Source organism: Sceloporus occidentalis, unplaced genomic scaffold (assembly GCF_023333645.1).
Source record: "Sceloporus occidentalis isolate IW3139 unplaced genomic scaffold, rSceOcc1.0.p SCAF_5, whole genome shotgun sequence".
In the NCBI taxonomy this organism is placed as follows: Eukaryota; Metazoa; Chordata; class Lepidosauria; order Squamata; family Phrynosomatidae; genus Sceloporus; species Sceloporus occidentalis.
In genome coordinates, this window is record NW_028316985.1 from 48,422,546 (window position 1) to 48,446,677 (window position 24,132).

The 24,132-nt window shown below is 38.2% G+C and overlaps 1 protein-coding gene across 2 annotated transcripts in view; it reads left to right on the forward strand.

The window, feature by feature from the left end:
• Positions 1-24,132, forward strand: part of SLC6A15 (solute carrier family 6 member 15) — a 50,752-nt gene that overhangs the window by 15,400 nt on the left and 11,220 nt on the right. Inside the window, exons 2-6 of one of the 2 annotated variants that reach the window (XM_089524011.1) lie at positions 10,218-10,693; positions 13,073-13,230; positions 14,095-14,221; positions 15,441-15,622; positions 20,159-20,269. In XM_089524011.1, the coding sequence (XP_089380137.1) occupies positions 10,405-10,693; positions 13,073-13,230; positions 14,095-14,221; positions 15,441-15,622; positions 20,159-20,269 (867 nt within the window). In that variant the 5' untranslated portion in view covers positions 10,218-10,404. The remainder of the gene's footprint in view (positions 1-10,217; positions 10,694-13,072; positions 13,231-14,094; positions 14,222-15,440; positions 15,623-20,158; positions 20,270-24,132) is intronic. The other variant, XM_089524012.1, reaches the window with a different exon arrangement.

The following is a 24,132-nucleotide window of genomic DNA, read 5'->3' on the forward strand; positions in this document are numbered from 1 at the left end:
ACATGCTGGCAGTAACTGGTGAGGCTTATCTGTTATCCTGTTTTCCTTCTGTTGATCTTCATGTAAGGGAGCAGTAAAGGATTCTGGAGGTAGCTGAAGTTTACCTTCCTTGGCACTTGTAACAGCTATAGTAGATTCAACCAGAGTAAATTCCCACTCTTTCCCAGCTCAGGCTTTATTTATTGCATTGTTTTGCTGTAGACACACTCTGACATAAAGTCTTTTCTGCAGTCTTTCTTCACTATCCTTCCAATGCTGAGGCTGGTTAAAAAAAAATCTAATTAGACACATATCAAGAAGGAAAAGGGAAGGGGCTGGGCAGGCAGGCATAAAAACCTTTCAGAAAGGAAACTTCATTGTCAGAGGCTTCATTAACTGAAGTATACCTGTATGCGGTAACTGATGTTTTTTTGCATGCTCATAGCATATTTCAAAGCTTTCCTTTACAAAGCTTCTGGGTTCTCTCTTGGGAAGATATACAAAAAAGTTATTCTTGCAGTCCCTCATTGTAGAGGGGACTTTTGTATCTGTTAGGTTGGATGAAATCATGAGGTCATTTAGCCACCATTGTAATCTTTTTCCTGCATGGCAGGACAGTTATCTATGCAAAATATCACCGTTTGTGAGTACTGGTAGAATTGCCAGGAATTTTGTTGTATGACAGTGTTGCTCCATTTGCCTTTGTTTCTGCATCTGTTGTGTTGTTAGCTGTGCAACAGGGATTGTATAGAAACATGAATGTGTTACACTGGCTTTGACTGTGGAATAGCAGCCGCCAGCATAACAGGACCACAAGAGTAGCTTGTTTGTGTATGAAAGGCATTTGTGAGGTTGCTTTACACTCTGACACTTTAATTAATCAATATAAGACCACCCATGGAGTTTAGAATTATGCTACTTTAATTTCTGGATAACAGTTGAATAGGGCCCCAAAATTACCTCATGAAAGGACTGAATGAAATTGGGAATTGCTGTGTCAGGGGGAAAAATATATTATGGTATAGAGCAGCTCTGTAAGAACAATGATCATGAATTGTACAACAAGTCTCAAAAGATAGAATAATTTGTTAATAACTCATGGTCACAATCTACCATAGATTAGGCATGCTTAAACCCCATTTTTTTTAAATATAAAGACACTTAACTGGCTAAAGTATTTAATAAGTAGCTACTTTCTTTGAAATGGAAAAAAAAAATTCCCAAGGTTGTCGTTTGGCTTCACTGAAATACATAAACAGAACTTGGGTAGGGATATATAGACAGGAGAAGGATTGAATCCTAGTGGGTGGAACCTCCACTTTAATGGAATTCCTAATTGTATCCTTTTAGTTTCTACAACATCTGTAGAATTGCTTCTATAGGGAAAAAGTTGACATATGTGACTTTTGGACTTGCACTTGAAGATTCTGCTGCTAAAGGCAAAATATTCCCTGAGTCCCTGACCTACATTTAATATTTTAAAAGTAAAAATAAAATAACATTATGTAGTATCACTTTCCAAAAGTCACATATGTCAAAGTCACTTGAATTTGTTGTTGTTGTGTGCTTTCAAGTCATTTCCGACTTACGGTGACCCAAAGGCCATCAGGGGGTTTTCTGGCAAAGGTTTATTCAGAGGAGGTTTGCTTTTGCCATTGCCTTCCCCCTGAGGCTGAGAGCATGTGACTTGCCCAAGATCATCCATTGAGTTTCATGGCCAGTTTAATTTATTGTAGATTAATAAAATGAATGGGTGCTCCTTTAACTTTCTATCAGAGATACATGCTTTAATGTTTCTGGGGCAGTTATTTTCAGTGGTCCTTTCTACTTGCATTATATATAAGAAATGAACACCAAGCAGCACCAAAATTATTCATTTCTGTTTGTTCTCCCAATTTGCCTTACTTAAATGTTAGTTTTTACAGCAATGCAATATCCTATACTTTTTTAAAAGTCAGCCATCAGTGGAAAAAACCATACTCCCCTTTTACCCTCAGACTATTCATTCTTATTGATAGGAACAAGGGGAAGAACTAGATCTTTGTACAATATAAGAAAGTATATATAAGCACAGTGAACTGTTCCAGGCAAACATGCTTTTACATTTGAACTACTAATAAATGTCTTGCACAAACCATAAAGGTCCTTTATTTGAGACTATCCCAAGAGTTGCAAAGGCCTTATACTGGGCTATTTTAGGCTGGTGGGGGTGAAGCTGAATCAGATTAACTATACAGTCCCATAGATGTCTCATTAGAAGTGAGCCCTACTGAATTCAGGATGCCTTATACCTTAGTAAATACGGTGAAGAATCAGCAAAATGATTTGGAGAAACAAAGGTCTAATGTGCACTGCAGAAATAATGCAGTTTGACCCCACTTTAATTAAAATGTTTCAATGATATGTAATTCTGGGATTTGTAGTTTGTTGTGGCACCAGAGCTCTCTGACAGAGAAGGCTAAATATCTCATAAAACTACAAATCCCAGAATTACATAGCATTGAATCATGGCAATTAAACTGGGGTCAAACTGCATTATTTCTACAGTGCAGATTAGACCATAGTTGGAGTGAAGTTCACACTTTGCAAAATATTTTCTCAGAATTGTTCAATTTCATCTATTCTTGACTGAATCACTATTTCTCCACTCCCTAATATTAGTACTAACCATAGTTTGCCATGGTGTCTGACCTCTGTAAACTATGATGACTGCTGAACAAAGTTTGTTTCAGACCAGAATCAGAAACCATTATGAACTGTGTTTCATGTCACCATGCCATGGAAGGAAATTAACGGCCCAGGACAGATGGGCCCTTTGTGGCATGGCGGCGGTGCAACTAGGGTTAAGGTCCATGCAGCAACTGCACAGTTCCTAACCCTAGAATGCACTGGCAGCGCTAAAATATCAGCACCCCATATACACGTGTGCTACCATTATGACGTAATAGACGCATAGCACCTGTACGTCATGCTGTGCCATTGGCGCACTCGTGACATAACTATGGCGGTGGAAAAAGAACCCGATTTTTCTGGATTCTCTTTCCTCCAGTTTGGCAGCTGCGGTTTTCCTCTGGAGGAAATTAGGCTGCCGCCAGCCCGGACTTACCAAGAGGTATGTACCAGGCCAGTGTTAGTAGTATGTCTACCATGGGGTCGTAAGTGGGAGGAAGATTGGGGGAACTCAGAGGAGGAAGGGAGTTATAATGCATTGCTTGAACCAAGTTGATGAGGCTTGAGCTCACCAAAACAGACAGCTTTACTCTCTATCCCTGAATGTTTTGCTCTAATACGGGGGTGGTAAAGATTGGTCCATGGCAATATGTGGTCCTTAAGGATATTTTTGCACCCTGGGCCCTGAAAAAGTTACTTCCAATTATTCTTTTTAAAAGCCTGCAAAAATGGCCTATCACACATCTAGGAGACTTCTGGGGCACAGTTGGTCAATGTTGGCAACAGTGGGTAACTGCATTCTTCTGAAAGTGTAGGCAAGTAGGATTAGCATGCCTTTAATTTGACTTGCCTCTTTAAAAAGAAGTTGACATACAGTGGATCCTTGGTATCCATTGGGGTTTGGTTCCAGTATCCCCCGTGGAAACCAAAATCTGTGGATGCTCAAGTCCCATTAAACACAATAGAATAGTAAAATAGTGTCCCTTATATAAAATGGCAAAATCAAGGTTTGGTTTTAGGAATTTATATATTTTTAAAATATGTTCAAGCCGTGGATACTTGAATCCATGGATAAAGAATCTGTGGATATGGAGGGCTGACTGTGCGTCTAAATATTCATTAATAGTTATCCTCTTGCTGTTTCACTGCAGTGTTCTAAATTTTGAACTATTTGTATTTTTTATATTTTTGTTGCCTATTGAAATATGTGTAATACATATTTCTCATCCCATGTAGAGATATACAGCCGGCCCTTCTTATACATGGATTTTTTATACACGGATTCCAGCATACACGGTTTGAAAATGTTCAAAAAAAAGTATAAATTTCAAATATCAAACCTTGATTTTCCATTTTTTTATAAGGGACACCATTTTGCTATGTCATTATATTTAATGGGACTTGAGCATACACAGATTTTCTTATACACGGGGGATCTTGGAACCAAACCCCAGCGTATAACAAGGGTCCACTGTACTTATTTTACATTATATTAATATCCATGTACCTATCCAGGTCCTAGGACTTTCATGTCCTAAATGTTCACCTCAGATACCTAAGGATTGGGTTGCTTAAAATTCTAAAGGAAATGATGGAGATTACTGCACAGTAACAGAGGTGTGGGTAACATGGTTTTTATCAGTTTCTGATGGATCTTACCACACTGTCCCATGTCCAGGCAGTAGGCAGCCTGTATGCAACCTAGTCTTCTCTGGCAACTTTTCAAGAATGGGAAATACCATGCTGGCAGAAAGCAAAGAGAGAGGAAGAGAGAGAACAAAGAATCATAAAATTCTTAACCCCCAGAGAAAGAAAGGGGACCGGAAGTGACCTCTTTACAGCTACACTGACCAAAAGGACCATCATAATAATCAATGCATCTGTTTCTGGGAAAATCCAGGAAGCTTTTTGATGTCTCTTTTGATGCTTGCATATTACAGATGCTTGCATATCATTAATTTGATGAGGGGTCTTCTCTTTCACCATTTCTTCTTGCCTACGAGGATCACTTGGGATCACTCGCTTGCAGATGCCTGCACAGTTCCAAGCCTTGGCTTCTGAAAGAGTGGACCCTTCCTTGAATGAATGGAGCTTGTCTGTGTAATTTACAACTGTGGACAGAGCAGACTTGTGTCATTTCTTCCTATGGAGGCTTATTTTGGACTGATCATATGCACATGCATGCTTTGCTTGCAAAACAAGCTGAGAGGAGGGAAAAAACCCCACTACGCCTCCATAGTCATCGTGGCACCTATTCCAATTCTCAGCTCTCTTTGGAAGTAGTGGCTGCATGTGAGCAGTCCAAAGTGAGCATTGCTTCCCCCTTTCTGCATTCAGTTTGTGGTGCTTGTGAGATTGTGAACTATGCTCTTTCAATCTGTATTCAGTAATTCATAATGCTTCTGATATTGCAGGTAGAATATCTCTTACAGTTTTAGTGCAGTACAATATTTGTGCTTATAATACAGTACCATTTTCATAATAGCAACTAAGTGCAATGATAAAGCTAAAAGAGACCATAAGATTTTCAGTTTGCAAGAAAGGCTAGAACTAATCAAACTTAGCAAGGAAGGCATGTCCATGAGTGATCTGAGTCATTCCCCACTCAACAGTTCGTACAATTGTTAGGAATAAACCCAAGGTATTAGATGAAATGAAAAATGCTACACCAGTGCATACTAAAGTTATTAATCTTATTTGAAGTTGAGAGAAGGACATTAAAGGTAAGCCCTTGTTCATTTTATTTCTCTTTGTGTATATATATGTGTGTGTGTATAGTGTCATTTAGTTTTTGCATGCATTCAAAAGTGATATATAGTGTGTTATTTACATTTTTGGTGATCAAAATGCATTTGCAAGCTTTAACCCCCCCCCCCCCCCCCAGAGTTCCACATTTCAAATGATTCCACTTTTTGACAGTGTTCTGGGCTCTAACCTGTCAGATAAGTGAGGACTTCCTGTATGAGCATTCGGTTTAGCCCAATGCTGTAAGAAAAGTGCATCTGTCTTTCGGAGGCTCAGTAAATCCTTCAATTCTTCTCAGACATTTCCAAAATATGTCAGTGGCCAAGTGACAAAGTTGTCAAGGGAAATCAGTATTCTGCTGCAGACAACAATTGTCTAACATCAGAGTGTCAGACAAATGTGGAAGACCTGGTGATACTTTCTTAAAGGTTGAGAACCTTTGAAAGGAAGAAAGAAGCCTACGTGTGTCTGTGTGTGTATGTAGGAGTTAAATAAAGAAAATATTCATCATTGGATCTTCCATTGACCATTAAAAAACAAAGACAAAACCCAAAACATTTTGTTCCATACTCTATTTCTGAGTTTGTTATTAAAATGACTTACTAGATGGAGGCAAACAAAATGGACTGAGTTTCTTTTACAGTTGGCCCTCCTTATCAGTGGGCTAGCCATCTACAGATTGGAGGATGCACAGGTGGCCTCATCTCAGTGGTGGCACTTATACGCAGCCACACCGATGCAGTCACACACATGTCAGCATCCATTGATGAAAATGGGACTTGAGGTCCCTCAATTTTTGGTATCTACAGGGGGAGGGGGATCCAAGACCAACCAACCCCCCCCCCCCCCCCAATTGATATGGAAGGCTGACTGTATTTTCATTCTGGTCATCCTATCAGGACTGAAAAGGAAACTGGAAGAAAATTCATCTCTTTAGAAATCAAAAGAACTAATGTTCTTGGAGATTTTGTTTCTAGGTGATATCTCCCACAGTGGTGCAACTGGTGGATCCCAGGGCTGGAGCCTTCTGTAGAGTCAGTTGCCCATTATCAGTAGGCTACAATCCTTAAGAACTTCCACCTGGCCTCCTTGTACTAATATAGTTAGATTTCCAGCTAAGGTTTTTCTTTCTCAACAAGCATTTAATCTGGAATACATTACTTTTGTTATCTATTCTATTGCTAACTTTTTAAAATATTGTTATTTCATGCCTTCCAACAGTCCCAATTCAACAGGGGCCATCCCAATTAATTCTCTGTCCTTCCACTTGCTTCACCACACAGGCCCCAATTTTTATATGGGAAATGTTGGAAGGTATAATACTTTCAGATCTTAAATCTAAGATTTGTTAGCTTACTGTTTTAGTTGCTATTTTTTAGTAGTTTGGGATTTGTATGTTTACAGACCTATTCGAGGCATTTGTCAGTTGGATAGTATGTGCATTTTGTAAATAAATAAAAATTCCAAGGCCTGATTTCTGTATTTCATCTCAGCTCTGAATTATCCATCTGCATATTTATAACATATTTTATAATGAAAATCCCAAAGTAGTTTACAATAATGAATGTCAACAAGATACGATAAAGTTGAATAAAAATAATAAAATACTGGTCAAGCAGTAAACTATTTCATTACAATTACCACAGTAACTGGGAAAACTAGTTTGTAGCATTTGGGCTGTGTAAACAATGGTGTACTCAGTTGATACATCTGATAAAAAATTAAAATTTAAGGGAAAACCATTTCTAAAATACAGAAGGAGAAAGAACTGCCGTAACTTTAGAATGTTTCTATACAAGGACATGATTCAATAAATTGGCAGTGCTTGCCTATTGTGGGAAACCTGACTACTCATAGCCATTATCTTGTCTAATACTCTTACACAAGACAGACTCGCCTTAGGGATTTCAAAGAGCCAGACTGACTTATCAGTAACCTCAAGATCAACTCACATGGCATGATTGACGTAGTCAGCATAGGAGCTGAGCTGAGTGAATAGAGGCAGTTTGTTCACTCATTTTGTAAGGCAACCCATATTCATTGGATTGTCACAAAGTTACCAGAAGTGGGTTAAACTGGATTGTGTTGCTATCAGCATTGCATGGTGTGAAGCAATACACAACTGTTCACCCGACTCAGATCTTGAGTTTGCTTAGCCTACCTGTACACAGAGCTAATTTGATTTGAGAGCAGGAGGAATGTATGCCTTAACACCTTATTTCTTCTCATAAAAGTCGATAAAAATGTTGTCAATCTATGTCACACTGGGCTTTGATATTGCAAAATACAGTTGCAGTGAAAAAAAAGCAGTCTCCTATATGATATGATTCAGCCAGTAATGATTTCTTCCAATAGATTGTATCTAGTCAGAGTGGGAGGTAATAGATTTTGGTTGGCTGGAGAATTCTGCAAGATATAGCATTAAAAAAGTAGCATTTCTAAACTTTTCCTCTCCTGTCTGAGAAACAAACATTTCTTGCAGTTTGGAAATCATGGAGCAGTTTCCTGACTGACACTGAAACACTGAAGCACTTTATGCATTTCCCATAATGTAATGGAAATGGAGAGCCTAAGGACAGACTGAGAACAAAGGAAGAAAATGGGAGAGGGAGGAACTGTGACATTTTAAAAGCAGCTAAAAAAAGTGAAGATTAAATGGGACTGTCCCTGGCAAATTGGGACAGTTGGAGGGCATGAGAGAGATTTTATTTATTTATTTATATGCCACTGTTCTCTTGGAGTGGGACCTAAGGTGGCTTACAGATAAAATTGATTAAAAACTTACCAATACAGTTTTAAAAATGTAATCATTCCATTTAAACAGTATCAAATTATGGTAAAAATATGAGTGCACTCCAATAGGAAGCCTGCCTGATAGCAATTACTTATTACAAGCCTGCTTGAACAAAAATGTCTTTGCCTACTGGCAAAAGGAAAAGAGGGAAGGGACCAGACTAATCTCACCCAGAAAGGAATTTCAGAGGGTGGGAGCAGCTTTCTCTCATGTCCTAACCAAGCAACAAGGGCATCACTATGGGAAGTGGGGAGGTGAAAGATGCACCATGTGGCACCGTAAGGAGGTGATACTACATCTGGTTTTTGGCAGAAAGAGGTTTTGACATTCACCTCATCTTTTTGAAATGTTGGAACTCAGCAGAAGAGATGGTGTGACTCAGGCAAGACGCAGTGGGAAGAAAAAAATCTTAAGATTTTAATTTTTTTTAAAAAATTTCTTACAAAAACACACCTTACCAAAATTTCACTTTAACCACATGAAGCTATGTACATGTAAGTACATTTGGGCTGTGTGTATGATATTGTATTTTAAAGATATAATTTTAATTTTCCTAGTTGCTTATGTCACAGCTATTGCCATTACATCCAGTGATATGTGAGAATTACAATTTATGAGCTACATTAATACATTTTTTTTTACAAAGGATTGTGTATAGTATGGTGTGGGAGGTGGTCAGTGGGTAGGTGACACCATGGGTTACTGCAGCGGTGACACCAACCCTAGTGCCAAATGAGTCTGCAGTGGTGATGGGACTGTTAAGAAAACATTCTCCTGATGATCTTAAACCTCTGGCAGGTTCATATGTGGAGATATGCTGTTTCAGATAGTCTGGACCCAAGCTATATTGAGCTTTATAGTTCATGACCAGCACTTTGAATTGTGCCCAGACAAGAACTGATAGCTGGGGAAGCTGTTTTAACAAGGGAGCTATATCCTCCCTATAACAAGCCCCGGTCAGCAATCTGGCTGCAACGTTTTGAAGCAGCCTCATGTTACAGTAGTCAAATTTTAGAATGTCAAATGTTTTGATGTTTCCTAAACCCTCCCTGCCTTCCACCAACATGGGGGCATGAAAAAAGGAGCAGGCTCACTCAACCTTTCCCCTCAGTTTTGTTGTGGGAAAACCCCCATTATCCTTCCGTTGTGAGCAATGAGAGGGATACATTTAGAACGTTTACTGTATGCTGAGGACATAGTGGAGGGTGAAAAGGCTTTGGTTCTTGCATATGCAGGGACTTCCCCAATCAGTCCATGCTAAGCCTCCAATCTGCCCATTATGTTTTCTGATATCAGAGTTCCTGTGTTGGTGAGCTGTGGATTTTTCATCATAGTAGACAGAGGGAGCTAGGATTTTATATGTCATGCAGCCACTCTGACACTATTTCAATTATCACTAGGTTGCAGTGTAACAAATACAAATAGAAATACTAACTTCTTAAAATTCCTGGGTTTTGAGGATGATGAAAGCAATATATTTCCATAAGTAAGCATGCTTCATTAGGATGTGCAGGATCTCTCTTTTACCTGTCTGTCTATCTGTCTATCTATCAATCAATCATCTTCCCATGGTTTTCTGTAAAACATTGTGTGATCACACCATAGAATTAGCTCATTTTCCTGTTAATTTGTCAGAAATATAATGGTTTAGTCTAAGCAGATATTTACATTCTATTCTAAGGACATACCTGTTTCAACCTCTTCTTAGAATAAAACATGATATTGTTGACAAATTTTAGAAAGAAATGATTTGATTCTATAGTCCAGTTACACAACTTTTAATACACGTCTCCAAAAAGACCACTGGTATATATTTTTAAAAGCAGATATCCAAAAGGTTTATACGGAATAATGTAGCTAAATAGCTGAATTTCTAGATAGTTACAATTAACTATTTAGATTTTATTTATATGAACAAAGATACCAAAAACAAGTGGTATGCATTTTTGGTCATTCAATGAAATAAATAAATAAACTTCAACTAACCATTGACACATTTTTTTCTATACAATCATTCATTTGTTTGCAGGTATTTATGTTAACGGCAAGCCATTACGAACAGCAAGCCATTATAAACATCTTGATCACATTGCATAAAGGGACTCCGTTGACATTTTGTCAAACATTTTTGACTTGGCAAAAAACAGATACCGACTGAGGCTGGATAGCCTGTCTGAAGTGAGGCTGATCTGGCTTTTATCATTTCCCCATTGCAAATGCCTAAGAACAGCAAGGTGGTAAAAAGAGAAATAGATGATGATGTCATCGAGTCAGTTAAGGATCTCCTGTCAAATGAAGACTCTGTCGAAGATGCCTTCAAGAAAAGCGAGTTGTCTGTTAATGATTCAGACGACAAAGAAGTAGATGTAGAAGAAGGATCGGATGTAGAAGATGAGAGACCAGCATGGAATAGCAAACTTCAGTATATTCTGGCCCAAGTTGGATTTTCTGTAGGTCTTGGGAATGTGTGGCGATTCCCATACCTTTGTCAAAAAAATGGAGGAGGTACAGTTTCATATTTCCTTACTGACTTTGCTTGTGTACCAACTACACTCTTGGTTTCTATTGCTTTCATACTCCTTTCATAGTCCTGTGGTATTCAGAACTATCCCTGGGCCAAACTAGACATGATATTAAATGAAGACTGAACCCTTTATTTTAGGGCCAGAACAAAGTTGTAGATATGCTATATTTGAGGTTAAATCTGCACTTGCTTAATCCAATTGAGGATAAATAAGGAGGAGGTTGGGATGATTTCCAGCCTCACATCAGCTCACAGAACTGAGAGATAAAGAGCATGCAAACATTAGAACATTATTTGTCAAATCTAATTTTTTAAATCCATGTACATTTTAAAGCCCTTATAAAGGTCTGGAAATAAACACACATGCACACACATGGCTTTATATTTATTTGGCATTTCTTTTCCCTCCTTTGCCAAAATAATTTAAATGTTACCGTCCTCCTTTACTGCAAATTACTGGCAATTATTCTTCCTGGAGCTGCAAAACAGGCCTTCTATAGCTTCCTGTTGTTGTTCATAGTTAATGGATTTTTCATAATTACCAAAATGCCCTGCTATTTCTACAGATGGACATTTTTATAGATTATGTTGCTTGGCATGCATGCCCACATTCTCTCCAAGTATATTTAATATTAGAAAAGTTATCCTATAATGTTTTGATAGTTCTTATTCTATGGTGTCCATCATTTGTGTTGTCTTCCTATTTGTTGTTGTTGTGTCCCTTCAAGTCATTTCCAACTTCTGGCAAGCCTAAGGTGAACTTATCAATGAGTTTTCTTGGCAAGATTTGTTCAGAGTAGGTTTTCTTTTGTTCTCCTGTGAGGTTGAGATAGTGTGACTTGTCCAAGGGCACCCTGTGGGTTTCCTGGCTGAATGGGCATTTGAACCCTGACTTCCAGAGGAGTTGTCCAAAGATCAAACCACTACACCACACTGGTGCTCTTCCCATATCATTGTGTAAATGGCTTGTCAAAATTTTCCCCACAAGTGACCAGATAGCCCATTCCTCTCCTTTCCCTATAGCACTGCATGGTTCCAAGTATTCTCTTGATGGTTCTCCAGACCTTCTGGAACAGAACTGTGTGTGTGCAAATTCTGAAGGGGAAGGGGAATCAGGGGTGCACCTTGGGTTGTTGGAAGCATACGGTTGGATACAATCAAATATCTTAGAGTGACTATTGAAAGATAAATCTTAGCTGCCCAGCAAGAGGTGAGCAGTGATGAGACCATATGCATTTTAAACAAAAACAAATCCAGAATTCTACACAACCGTCCATAAGAAAAAGTCTGCATCCTGTACTCACCAAAGAGATTTTAGATGACCAGAGATCTAGAATACACTCTCAGGCTGCACCCATACTGCAGAAATAATCCAGTTTGACATCACTTTAACTGCCATGGCTCAATGCTATGGAAATCTGGGAACTGTATTTGTTGTGGCACCAGAGCTTCCCAGAATTCCATAATATTGAGCCATGGTGGTTAAAGTGCTGTCAAACCCAATTATTTCTGCAATGAGGATGCAGCCTCAGAAAAAGACATCAGAGTTGAGGTACTCCGTTAAGTAATTGCATCCCTTTAAGATCCCGAATACTCCCATTAAATGTTACATCTTCCTTTGGCAAGAGCTGGGTGAAGATTATGTGAACAGAAAACCAAGTGTTTCAAATGTCTGTGTTTGTGGTCTAATTTCACAATCTTTCAAAACTATGTGGGTGTTAATAAAACATGGATCTTGCCTTTGTGAGGAAAGAAAATCTTTTTGAGGAAAGGAAGAAATAATTAAAACCAGAAGTGGCAGGTTAGTTGCATATATACAGGTTAGAAAGGGGAATCACTAATATACCTTTGACTTGATTTAACATGTGTAATTCTCACGAGGACTTTAAGGATAATGTCTCTTTCACAGACCTAGAGTGTAGCTCTTACAGAAGATCAGAATCATGAGGAGTTGATATCTTACTCTGCACTTGCCTGCAGAGAGGTAGTTAGTCCCTCAACCCTTTTTAGTAATTTGTTATTGCAACAAGGAAAGTCCTGATCATAGCTGAAACACAACAGTATTGCAGAACCCCTTCCTACATAATTTTATTAAATTGCTTACTCATTTTATCTTTTGTACTCTCTTCTGGGCTTAATGCATCACCCCACTGAATTCTGAACCACAGCTAACTGGCCCCTGAAGTGAGCTCACATTTAGCAAAGCACAATAGGCTTTGCTGTTGTCACATCCACACATCTGCTTTTATTCCTATCTTTGCAATTCTCTATAAAAATCATGTTGAAATTGACACTGTAATGGGTACACCTACCAATTATCATATTCTAATAGTTACACAACAACCAATTTGGTTCAACAGGTGCCTACCTTGTGCCATATTTAATTCTGCTGCTGGTCATAGGGATCCCGCTTTTTTTCCTGGAGCTTTCAGTGGGTCAAAGAATCCGTCGTGGAAGTATTGGAGTATGGAATTATATCAGTCCCAAACTTGGTGGAATTGGATTTGCAAGCTGTATAGTAAGTCATTGAATTTCCTGCAAACCTTAATATATGGTAGGATTAACTCATTTTCTTTTATTTGAAAGCGCTAGTCTGTGGTAAGATTAATTTGATAATTCTGTGGAGTATTGTGGGCCCTTGGTATCCACTGAGGTTTGGTTGCAGGATGCTCGCTCCATGGATATCAAAATCTGTGGATGCTCAAGTCCCATTAAATACAATGGCATAGTAAAATAGAGTCCCTTGCATGAAATGACAAAATTAAGGATTGTTTTTTTGAATTGATCTGTTTTAAAGATACTTATAAACCATGGATGCTTGAATCCATGGAGAAAAAAAATTGTGGATATGAAGGACTGACTCTACCTAGGCCACATATACTAAAACAAAGTGGTGTGGCTCATGTAAATGTCCCTCAAATTTGGAAAGCAGTCCATAAATACATGCTCAATGTTTAGATAAAAGCTAAAGGGAGAATAACTAGAGCCTAACAAAAATAAATAAATGCAAAGAATAAATGCAAAAAAAGTGTTTAGTAAATGCTTCCAACTTTTTAAAAGTACATTACCAGATAATCTTATCCTTCTTTGGATTTTAAAACTATTTCAACTGTTGTAGGCTAAAATGGTTTGTGCTAAAGTGTAGAGTTTGAGAAAGTTCTTTTTACTACTTTATGGTTACTGATTGTGTTGACTTGGGAATACTGGACATCATAGTATAAAAAAGTAATTTTCTCACTTTCTGGGTCCATCCTGTTTTTAGAAAGTTGTGTTTTTATTGTTAAATATTTGCCTTTATATTTGCCAAAATATTTTCTGTTAAAATGCATCTCTGTATGCTTATTAATAAACTAACTTTTAAAATTGTTTTCTTGCATTGTAGGTGTGCTTTTTTGTGGCCCTCTACTACAATGTCATCATTGGATGGAGTTTGTTTTACTTTTCTCAGTCCTTTCAGCACCCACTGCCATGGGACCAATGTCCTTTGGTGAAAAATTCTTCTCATACCTGTAAGTTATGGCTATACTAAATCATTATCTTTCTTCTTCTCTGTTTCAAATTACATTTTAAGTATTTTTTAAAATAAACTCTACACTGTTTAGGCTGTGATCCCTGGGAATAAGCCACAATGAATTCTGTGGGACTTAACTTCTGAATAAATATGCACTGGACTGAACTGTTAGTATGGCTAAATCCAGTTGCTGCCTCTAGTTAGCTTTACAATATTTTCTATTACAAAAACAGGTAATCTAGAATATTAATGCTCAGTCTTTAAAAAAAAATAGAAAGGAAAAAGTCAGTAATGTTTCCGTGTTTTGAGTTGATTTTAATTATTATTTTTTTAATTTTTAGCAACTTAGACTTTTGCATTTTTTTTTCTTTCTCGGGATGTAAATCCTTACTTGGAATGGAACAACAACAACGACAAAATAATAATAATAAAAAATCTCCACTGGGTGAGATTTCCAACACTTATGTATACAGTGGACCTTGTTATCCACTGGGGTTTAGTTCCAGGATCCCCTGTGGCTAATAAAATCTGGATGCTCAGGTCCTATTAAATATAATGGCAGAAATACAAGTTACTGTAGGCTATATTTAAGAGGCTGCATCTGCATTGCAGAAAGAATCCAGTTTGACATGGCTTTAACTGCCATGGCTCCATTGTATGACTTCCTTGGACTTCACAGAACTACAGATCCCAGATTTCCATAGCATTAAGCCATGGCAGTTAAATCAGTGTCAAACTGCATTATTTCTGCAGTGCAGATGCAGTTGGGAAGGCAATGACAAACCTCTTCTGAGGATTTCTTGTCTAAGGGATATCCTGTGAAATTTATGTGGCCACTATAGGTCATCAGGTTGCTTGAATGTGTGCGCGAGCGCACGCACGCACATGCGCGCACACACACACACAGAGTAAAAATTCACAAATAAGGATGTCAAGTATTGACCCTGGCTATGAGTTGAGGAGCAATGTTCTGGGCCCTTTACCACATATATAAAGGGCCTTAGAATTTTTTAAAGCAATAAAGGATGGATATGTGTGTAGGATACTGAAACAGAATAACAGCAGCAACAACAAATGTTATTCTGTTCTGAAATGGGTATGACTGTATAAGTAAGTGTCTTAGGATGCTTTCGAGAACTGTTCATGTGCTGCTTTTATGTTCTTTTTTAAATATCAAATTAAAGTTTTGCATTACTCCTGCCCCATTTCTTATTTAGTTGTGGAGCCAGAATGTGAAAAAAGCTCAGCTACAACCTATTACTGGTACAGAGAAGCACTCAATATTTCCAGCTCCATCTCAGAGAGTGGGGGTCTGAACTGGAAAATGACTGTGTGCTTGCTGGCTGCTTGGGTTATGGTGTGTCTAGCAATGATTAAAGGCATCCAGTCTTCAGGCAAAGTAAGTATTTCCTTCCCTAGTTTAGGTCTTCTTCACACATGCCATCCAAGCTCTTAATCTACCACACCTTTTTGCCTATCCTCCCATAAAGTCTGCATTGGCAGGCTAAAAGCTATGACTCACCATGCCTTTTTGTAATCTCAAGTGGGGAAATGTCCGTATATCCACTTTCAGTTGTACTCTATTAAAAATAGAGAAGCTTTTCTTGGATAAAAGGTGGGAGTGTTGTGGTATGAGAACCTTCTTTGCTTTGGTTTTCCATAGATAATGCTTATAATTACATCTCAGCATATAATTAAAAAAAGAAAACACAACAAAGAATAGGTTGGCCAGCTGGCTTTGTGAATATTATTGCCTCTTTCTTGATCTGCGCTAGATCCATGAAGAAATAACGTTGCAAGGAAGGGCAAGTGACAACACTTACATGCATTCAGGATGTTAGTGATCAAGGAGACACTCAAACAAAGATAAAGATTCATATGTAGGGCAGAACAGGGCAGGCCAAGCCATTATTTATAGAAGGTGTAAATACTGATAAACCTTGCTTGCGGCATGTCCCACATCGCATAGCAGGTGTGTGCAGAGGAAATCAAACACATTTCCATGATTCTTCTGCCCATGTACAGTTACTCACATGGGAACTCTTACAATGATTTCCATTTCTTGGGGATGAAGATTGAGTCATGCTCTGGAAAGGGACATAAGAAGACTAATGGCAAAAAGAATGCTTTTTTCATATGGCACTACCCTAAAGGCAACAAATCTTGTCTGATCTTGTCTGCTAAGCAGGGTAAGCCCTGGTTAGTACTTAGATTGGAGACCACCAAGGAATACCAGGTGCTGTAGGCTATATTTCAAAGGAAAAAACTGGCAAAACCACTCCTGTGTATTCTTTGTCTAAAAAAACACTGAAATTCATAGGGTTGCCATAAGTTACTTGAAGGCACATACACACACACTTCAAATAACCACTAGCCCCTGTGAACTGCTTTCATAAGCTTAATTTTAATGTGACTGGATATTACCATTGTTATGCAAGATTGTTAGCTGTGTAGTATATTCCTTACTTACAGTGTGGCCCTCTTACTCTCATGGGACAGTCTTGAATTTAATAATTAAATAACCCATGTATCAGATTACAGTTACCATCTTGAGACAGTGTACACAATTTCTAAAGATACAATAATTACTAAATGACCTTCACATTAAATCCACATTATATCAGATTGAAACTGAGCAATAATAATTAAGTTACGGACATTAAATTAAAAACAGGAGTTAATTTTTAAAAAATCTTTTAAGGCAACCTGCCCCAATCTGGTGCCCTCAGCGGTCTCAAGCAGATGGGGCAAAAGGAGAAGCCATAGGCCACTCCTGCCATGATTGCTGCAGGAACACAGCAGCCACATGTGCCTGGTCCTGATGTGGGCCACTGCTGCAATCTTGAACTGGGCTGTTGAAAAGGAGTGCTTTCCCCCCCACTCCTTTTTGGCCTGGCTTTTCTGGGCTGGGGCGGGCTCAGTGTAGCTTCCAGCCTGGGGCTTGCATTGTCCAAATGCCATGCCTTCAATGTGGCCCAATGGTGGCCCTTTTGGCCCATGTGTGTTAAATTATGGCCATGATGTGTTAAATTAAAACTCTTACTGCTGTCCATGCTGACTGGAAGGAAGCAATATGTGTGGCTAATATTAACGTTATTTTAAAAGTTTCCACTGATGAAGCCACGTGTGTTTTCTGATGAGAGGAATTCAGTAGGTGTTGGATCACCACTGAAAAAAAACTTATAAGGTGCATTCATAAGCACTGTTCACATATTCTGTAAAATTGTGTAGTAGGGCACACAAAGAGAGGTGTGTGAGTGCCCACTCTTTCACCACTTCTATCACTCTCTTCACATGGATAACAAATTTATGAGTCCCATCACTGGAGGGCCTCAAGATACATAAGTATATCATTTCAGGAAGGTGTGCTCTACATGTGGAGGGCATGTTTCCCTGCCTTGTCTGTTTATTATACCCACTAACAAAACACCTGAGTAATATTTCATGGAAACATGTTCTGGCTTTCATCTTCCCAGATGTTTAGCTAGTATGAACTCATTGTGGGAGAGATATTAAAATCTTATTTCAACAATAGAGTAATTAAAATATAGCCAATTTTGGTAAAGATTTTTTTAAAGATAAGGATAAAAAGGCAGACTATCACTACTCTTTAATGTTAACCTTCAGCAGGTGTTTAAAAGTAATATTATGCAATATTCTGCCCCACAGATTCTTTTTTCTCAGAGTCAAAATATTATGCAATACTTTTTTCACATAATTATTTTTGCACATAATTTTAAGGGCCTCAGACTCTTATACTTCTGCTTGTGAGGCAAACAAAAGTTGTGGAGTGACAAAGAACAAAATCCTGTCCTTTAATACAAAAGTTTGAATCCAATAATTCTTTTTTTTCTAATGGAAAGCATCCTTCTATTAAAGCATGACTCCTTCCACAGAAATAAGAAGATGATTGGCTTCTTCTAAGAGATTCCCGTGAGATTTGGCATGTGTACTCCTGCTTCCTGTCAGAATTTTTTTTCCTCCCCTTTCCTTATGCCAGTGTTACAATTTAAATTTATGTGGATTTGCAATTTGAATTTATGTGGATATAAATCATATTAAAATGCAAATTTTGTTCTCTCCATAATCATTTGCAGTCCCACTTCAAATCATTATTAAAGTCCCTGAGGGAGTCATGGTTTGTGTTAGCCCTCATTTGCATTAAACCACAGTCAACTTTTGAGAGGGAAGGTAGATAGGAAGAGATGGGGAAATAATATAGTCCTGATGCTGACTCCCACTGTCAACTCATGGCTGCGATCCAGTTCAGTGCCGGTAGAGAACGATGTTCTGTCAGAGTACTAATGCAAAAGTTTAGAATGACAAGGCAGCAACAGCAATCTGATTACTATTATGGTCATGGGTGGTTGGTGGGTGAAAAGGAGCTCTGCTTGTATAAATGCTGGCTTTTCAGCAGGGGCACTCTTACACAAGAAGATGTTACATACTTTCTCACACAAGCAGGATAACCATCAGTTTGGCAGGTATGAAGCCCTTGTCCTCAAGGACTTGGATGATAGTACTGGGGGTATACTTATCAAATTTGCAGATGACACCAAATTAAGAGGAATAGCTAAAACCCCAGAAGACAGGATCAAAATTTAAAATGACCTGAATAGACTAGAAAGCTGGGTCAAAGCTAACAAAATGACATTCAACACGGATAAATGTAAGGTACTGCACTTAGGATGGAAAAATGAAATACGTAGATAGGATCAGAGACACCTGGCTGAACAAGACTATGTGTGAAAGGGATCTAGATGTCCAAGTAGGCATGAGTGGAACATGAGTCAACAGTGTGATGCAGCAGCTAAAAAGGCCAATGCGAGTTTAGAAATATAGTGTTTAGATCAAGGGAAGTAATAGTGCCACTGTATTCTGCTTTGGTCAGGCCCCACCTGGAATACTGTGTCAAGTTCTGGGCACCACAATTCAAAAAGCATATTGAGAAACTGGAATGTATCCAAAGGAGAGCGACCAAAATGGTGAAGGGTCTGGAAACCATGCCCTATGAGGAATGACTTAGGCAGCTGGGGATGTTTAGCTTGGAAAAGAAACTGTTAAGAGGTTATATGATCGTCCTGTTTAAATATTTGAAGGGATGTCATACTGAGGAGGGAGCAAGCTTGTTTTTTGCTGCTCCAGAGAACAGAACTTGGAAGAATGGATGAAAGCTATAGGAAAAGAGATTCTACCTCAACATTAGGAGGAACTTCCTGACAGTAAGGGCTGTTTGACAGTGGAACACACTCCCTCGGAGAGTGGTGGAGTCTCCTTCCCTGGAGATCTTTAAACAGAGGCTGGATGACCATCTGTTGGGGATGCTTTGATTGAGAGTTCCTGCAGATCAGAAGTTAGATCTCTTCTAACTCTATGATTCTATGACAGGATCTGAACCAATAATTTACAGGTACACTGAAGAATTATTCCTGCATTCTTTTGTGAATAAGAACAGAAGTAACAACGGACACACCTTTGAGCCCCCACTGAGAAAGATCTGAAAGCTGTAACTGTATGCAAGCAAGTGCAATTACAGAACTCTAGCAGAAGTCCTACCTTAACAGTATTGCTGACTATGGAGAAATCAGCCAGATGCTGTTGCATCTTATTTTCAGTCTTTGGAAACATGGAGACATTGAGGGGAAGAAACTGTGTTGTAATGATAGTGAAGATACTGTATTTGTCTGGTTTTGTCATTCTCAACATTTTAAAAAAATTCTGGATGCAAAGCTTTTGGTTCTTAATGAATACACATCACTTGCAATTGTAGGTCCTTTCAGATTGATTTGAGATTTGTTTGAGTAGTGTCTGACCTTTTGGATTAGGATCTGATCTTAGGTTTCTGAGGAAATAGTAGAGTTAGGTAAATGCAGGACATGAAAGTCACTTATGTGTGTGTGTTTTTTAAAAAGTATTTCATTTCCCTATTTTTCAGATAATGTATTTTAGCTCTCTTTTCCCTTATGTGGTACTTATATGCTTTCTAATCCGAGGGCTGCTCTTAAATGGTTCATTGGATGGCATTCGTCATATGTTTACCCCTAAGGTATGTATTTAGTTTTTGCTGATTATGTTTGCTTGGCTTAGTTATTCTGCTTTAAGCCTGAACAGTTTGAGTAAACTCTCATTTTGGAATCAGATTATATTGTAATCATTTGGAGGAAGTCTATTATTGTACTGTGTACCTGCTGTGATATGTAATTCCAGCTCATTCATATATCTATATCAATATTGATATTGATACTGATATTGATATGCTCACAGTTGTATACACTTTAAAATAACTCTTCAGCCATGGACATTTGTGATTTCCCCCCAACTGATCACATTACTCCTTGATTCACACTTGTCTCCCTTGTTTCATCTGCTCTGCAGAAATAATGCAATTTTCTTTAACCACCATGGCTCAATTCTATGGAATTCTGGAATTTGTAGTTTGTTGTGGCACCAGATTTCTCTGACAGAGGAAGCTAAATATCAAAAACTACAGATCCCAGAATTCCATTGCATTGAGCCATGGCAGTTAAATTGGTGTCAGACTGCATTATTTCTACAGTTCAGATGCAGCCCTAGTAGTGTAGAATCATAGTGTGGGGAGACAGTAACTACTATGTCTGTGTTTGTGAGAGGGTGAGGTAGAAGGAGACTGAAGGGAACCTACTATAAATACAAATCTAACCAGCCTTTGAGCATAACAGGATAGTTTAAGGGTTTGGAATAACTAAATCTACATTGCATAATCTCAAGTATGCATCTATAGATAGTTACTGAAGCTAGAACAGTTCCTTTATGTTTGGTGCCTACTATTCTCTGTACTAAGGTTTTAAGAAGTGCACATTAAAAGCATCAAGAGACATGTCATTATTTCTTCCTACATTCTTCTCAACTAGTTCTTCTCTTTCCCTATTCCTTGCCCTCTTAACAGGGCTGTGAAGTAGGCTGAGAGGCAGCAACTAACCTAATGAATATTATGGTTGATGGGTGAATTGAACTCTACACAACCTTGCCCAGCTGCATTCATGTTTTAGAACATAGAAATATGCTGGAGAACTCACAACACTGAGTCAGCATGCCAGCATTTACTGAAAGAATCACCTTTAGAAATGTAGCAAAGCAAATGAAGTTCAGCTTTGTTCCACCTCTACAATACCTATGCTCTAGAATACTTTATTTTACCAAATGTATTGAACCACTCAGGAGCTTCAGCTCAAGAATATAAAATTTATACATGTCTCTCAGACCAGTTTCATGTGTGTGCCTACACAATCCCTGCACATAAATATCTTAAATAATCTTTGTCCCATTACAAGAAAATCAAAGTTATGTGAAAGCATCAGGTAAATAAGAAGTCAATAGTAAAATGATGACCAGAACCTAGTGAAAAACCATACTATATTATTAGAATTTGAAAAGAGCTGTTCAAAGGGATTGGTGTTATTATATTTTTCTCTGTGGAAAATTCCCAACTTCATACACAAGATCATTTGTACAAGATAGTAACAAATGTTTCTTTTAAAAAAAACAAAACAAAAAACACTCCCTACCCTGAAGCCAAATACAGAATAAAAGACTGAAGATATTAGTCATATCTGAATTATTAAAAAATAAGCCAGGTCATGATTAAAAGATTTAGGAAAAGTCACACGGGAAGTCTCAAGCAGCAGTTGGACTGAACTGAGATCTTGTTAATCCCTCTAAATATGGGCATTCATGACAGTTCAGGTATCTCTGCCAATCTTGGGATAGTTTTGCCATTAGTTGTGCATATGCTTATCACTGATAAGATACTTTGGACATAGTTACTTCATGGTCATTTAGGAGACGAGCTAATCTTAAAGAAGTAGTGTTAGTCTCTTGCACTAGGGGAAAGGGAGAGGGAGAAAAAAGAAATGTGCAACACCCTGTAGACTATTTTTTAATTTTACCATGATCTTTTCTAGAAGCTCATTCTAAAAGAAAAAAAATCACTCTTAAAGATGCTGTTTCATTTCTTTTTTTCCTCCCCTTCCTTTTTGTGAGCTGATCTCAAAATCTGATGCATACAATGCAGTAGTATCTTTTCCCATCACTGCATCTTGCCACCGTGCGGTATTTTATTTGTATTCCACTTCTGTCCCATATGAGACTCTCTTTCACAAACTATTATCCATTTACATCTTACTTTTGGCATTATGTCTTAGATGCCAGAGATAAAGTACTAATCCCCTGGCTCTGCTGCAGTGGTGGAAGATCTTGTCCAGTGACTAGATGTTTCTCAGATAGCCAGAGCTTTAGGATGTACTCTTTTCCCAGAACTGTTTCTTAGAATAGACTGCATATAGAAGGTACATCTACATTGGCTGTTTAGTCTGAGGCCACTATGCCCTAGTTTTGCCCTGGACCAACCATGATGGTGACCACATGCATCATCTAAATCTGGTGTGATGTTGGGTTCTTGTGCATATGGCCAACCAGGCTGACAACACATTGGAACTGCTGGCCCATAGCCATCACTGTCACTTCTGCTGAGGCATGTGATCATCAAAGTGGGGGTCGTTCTATCCTCTTCTTGTTGATTGCAAAGATGGTCTATTCTGACTACAGCAGACGCAATGATGATGGACAGGCTCTTGTAGGGAGCTCCTTGGCCATTACAGGCAATGGCTCGAAAGATAATCCATTCTCTTCCCTATACTGTTTAGTGTGGAGTAAGGGAGATGGTTCTGGGTTGGCTTTTTGGACAACTAGAAATGGACAATCAGACCTGATCCAGCTTTCCAGACAGCCTAGAAAACTGGAGGCACTGGGCCTCCAGAGTAAACCATTCATTCTAGATGAATGGTTTAGAACAGTGGTTTTGCTGCATATATGGCCCTATGGGTGAGTCTGGTGAATATCCTTAGTATAGAGAAGCCCAGAGCTTGAACAGTTATCTTAAAAACTTATCAGTTTAGGGCTACTTTTTAAAAAGAAAAGCAAACCTAACATGTTGTGTTCTTTACTAGCTGTAATTTGTTACTTTAATAGTAATACCTTACTTTTGGAGTATAATTACTTTTTAATAATTTTCTTAAAAAATAATGTGTTGTTTAGTATATTAGTTTTTATTGATTTGAAATTTAAAATCACAAACCACCCACCCCTTTAGAAGTATTGATATTCATTCTACCAAAAGTAACAAGATTACCAATTGCTATATTATTTTATAAAAATATTGTTGTTATGCTCTCATTACCCTAGAAATTAATGTGTTACAAATAATGATGCTCCTCATCCCATGTTATTGCCAAGCCAATGGTGCCTAGTGTCTGGTGTCAGTGGCATGCTAAATATTCTATGGGTGTCAGTCTGAACTTTAAAGTTGCTGTCCAAGGTACCAGACATGTTTAGAGCTAAAGGTCAGCACCTTTGATAGGTCCTTTATGGTTTAGAGAGTGAGAGATTAGTGTAATCAGTTGTAGTTACATGTATTTAGGATAAAAACATTAAGAATAAATACTTTTAAAATACTAAGCAATGCAGGAGAAAGAAAGAGAAATGAGACACCACGTTCAACAGAGGTAGAAGTTCAGAGTATGAAAAATGTATATTTAGCACCATCTAGTGAGCAAATGTGGATATGATTGTATGTGAAGACTGTACAGTCTTCATAGAAAAATATCTCAGCCTAAATGTTTCTAATCATAGTAATATATTATATGTAAAAGAATCTCTTTTTAGTAAAACCAAAGCATCTTTTTAAACAGAAAGAGGTAATAGTTAGTGCCAGTGGAAATAATGAAATAATTGACTCTTGCTTATGTCACTATGTGATTTAGCTGAATGTGTAACCTTTCAGATATCGCTGATCTACAACTCTGACCATGCATCACTAGTGACAGGATCACTGGGTGCTTATGGGAACTAGAGTCAAATAACATCTGGGTGGTC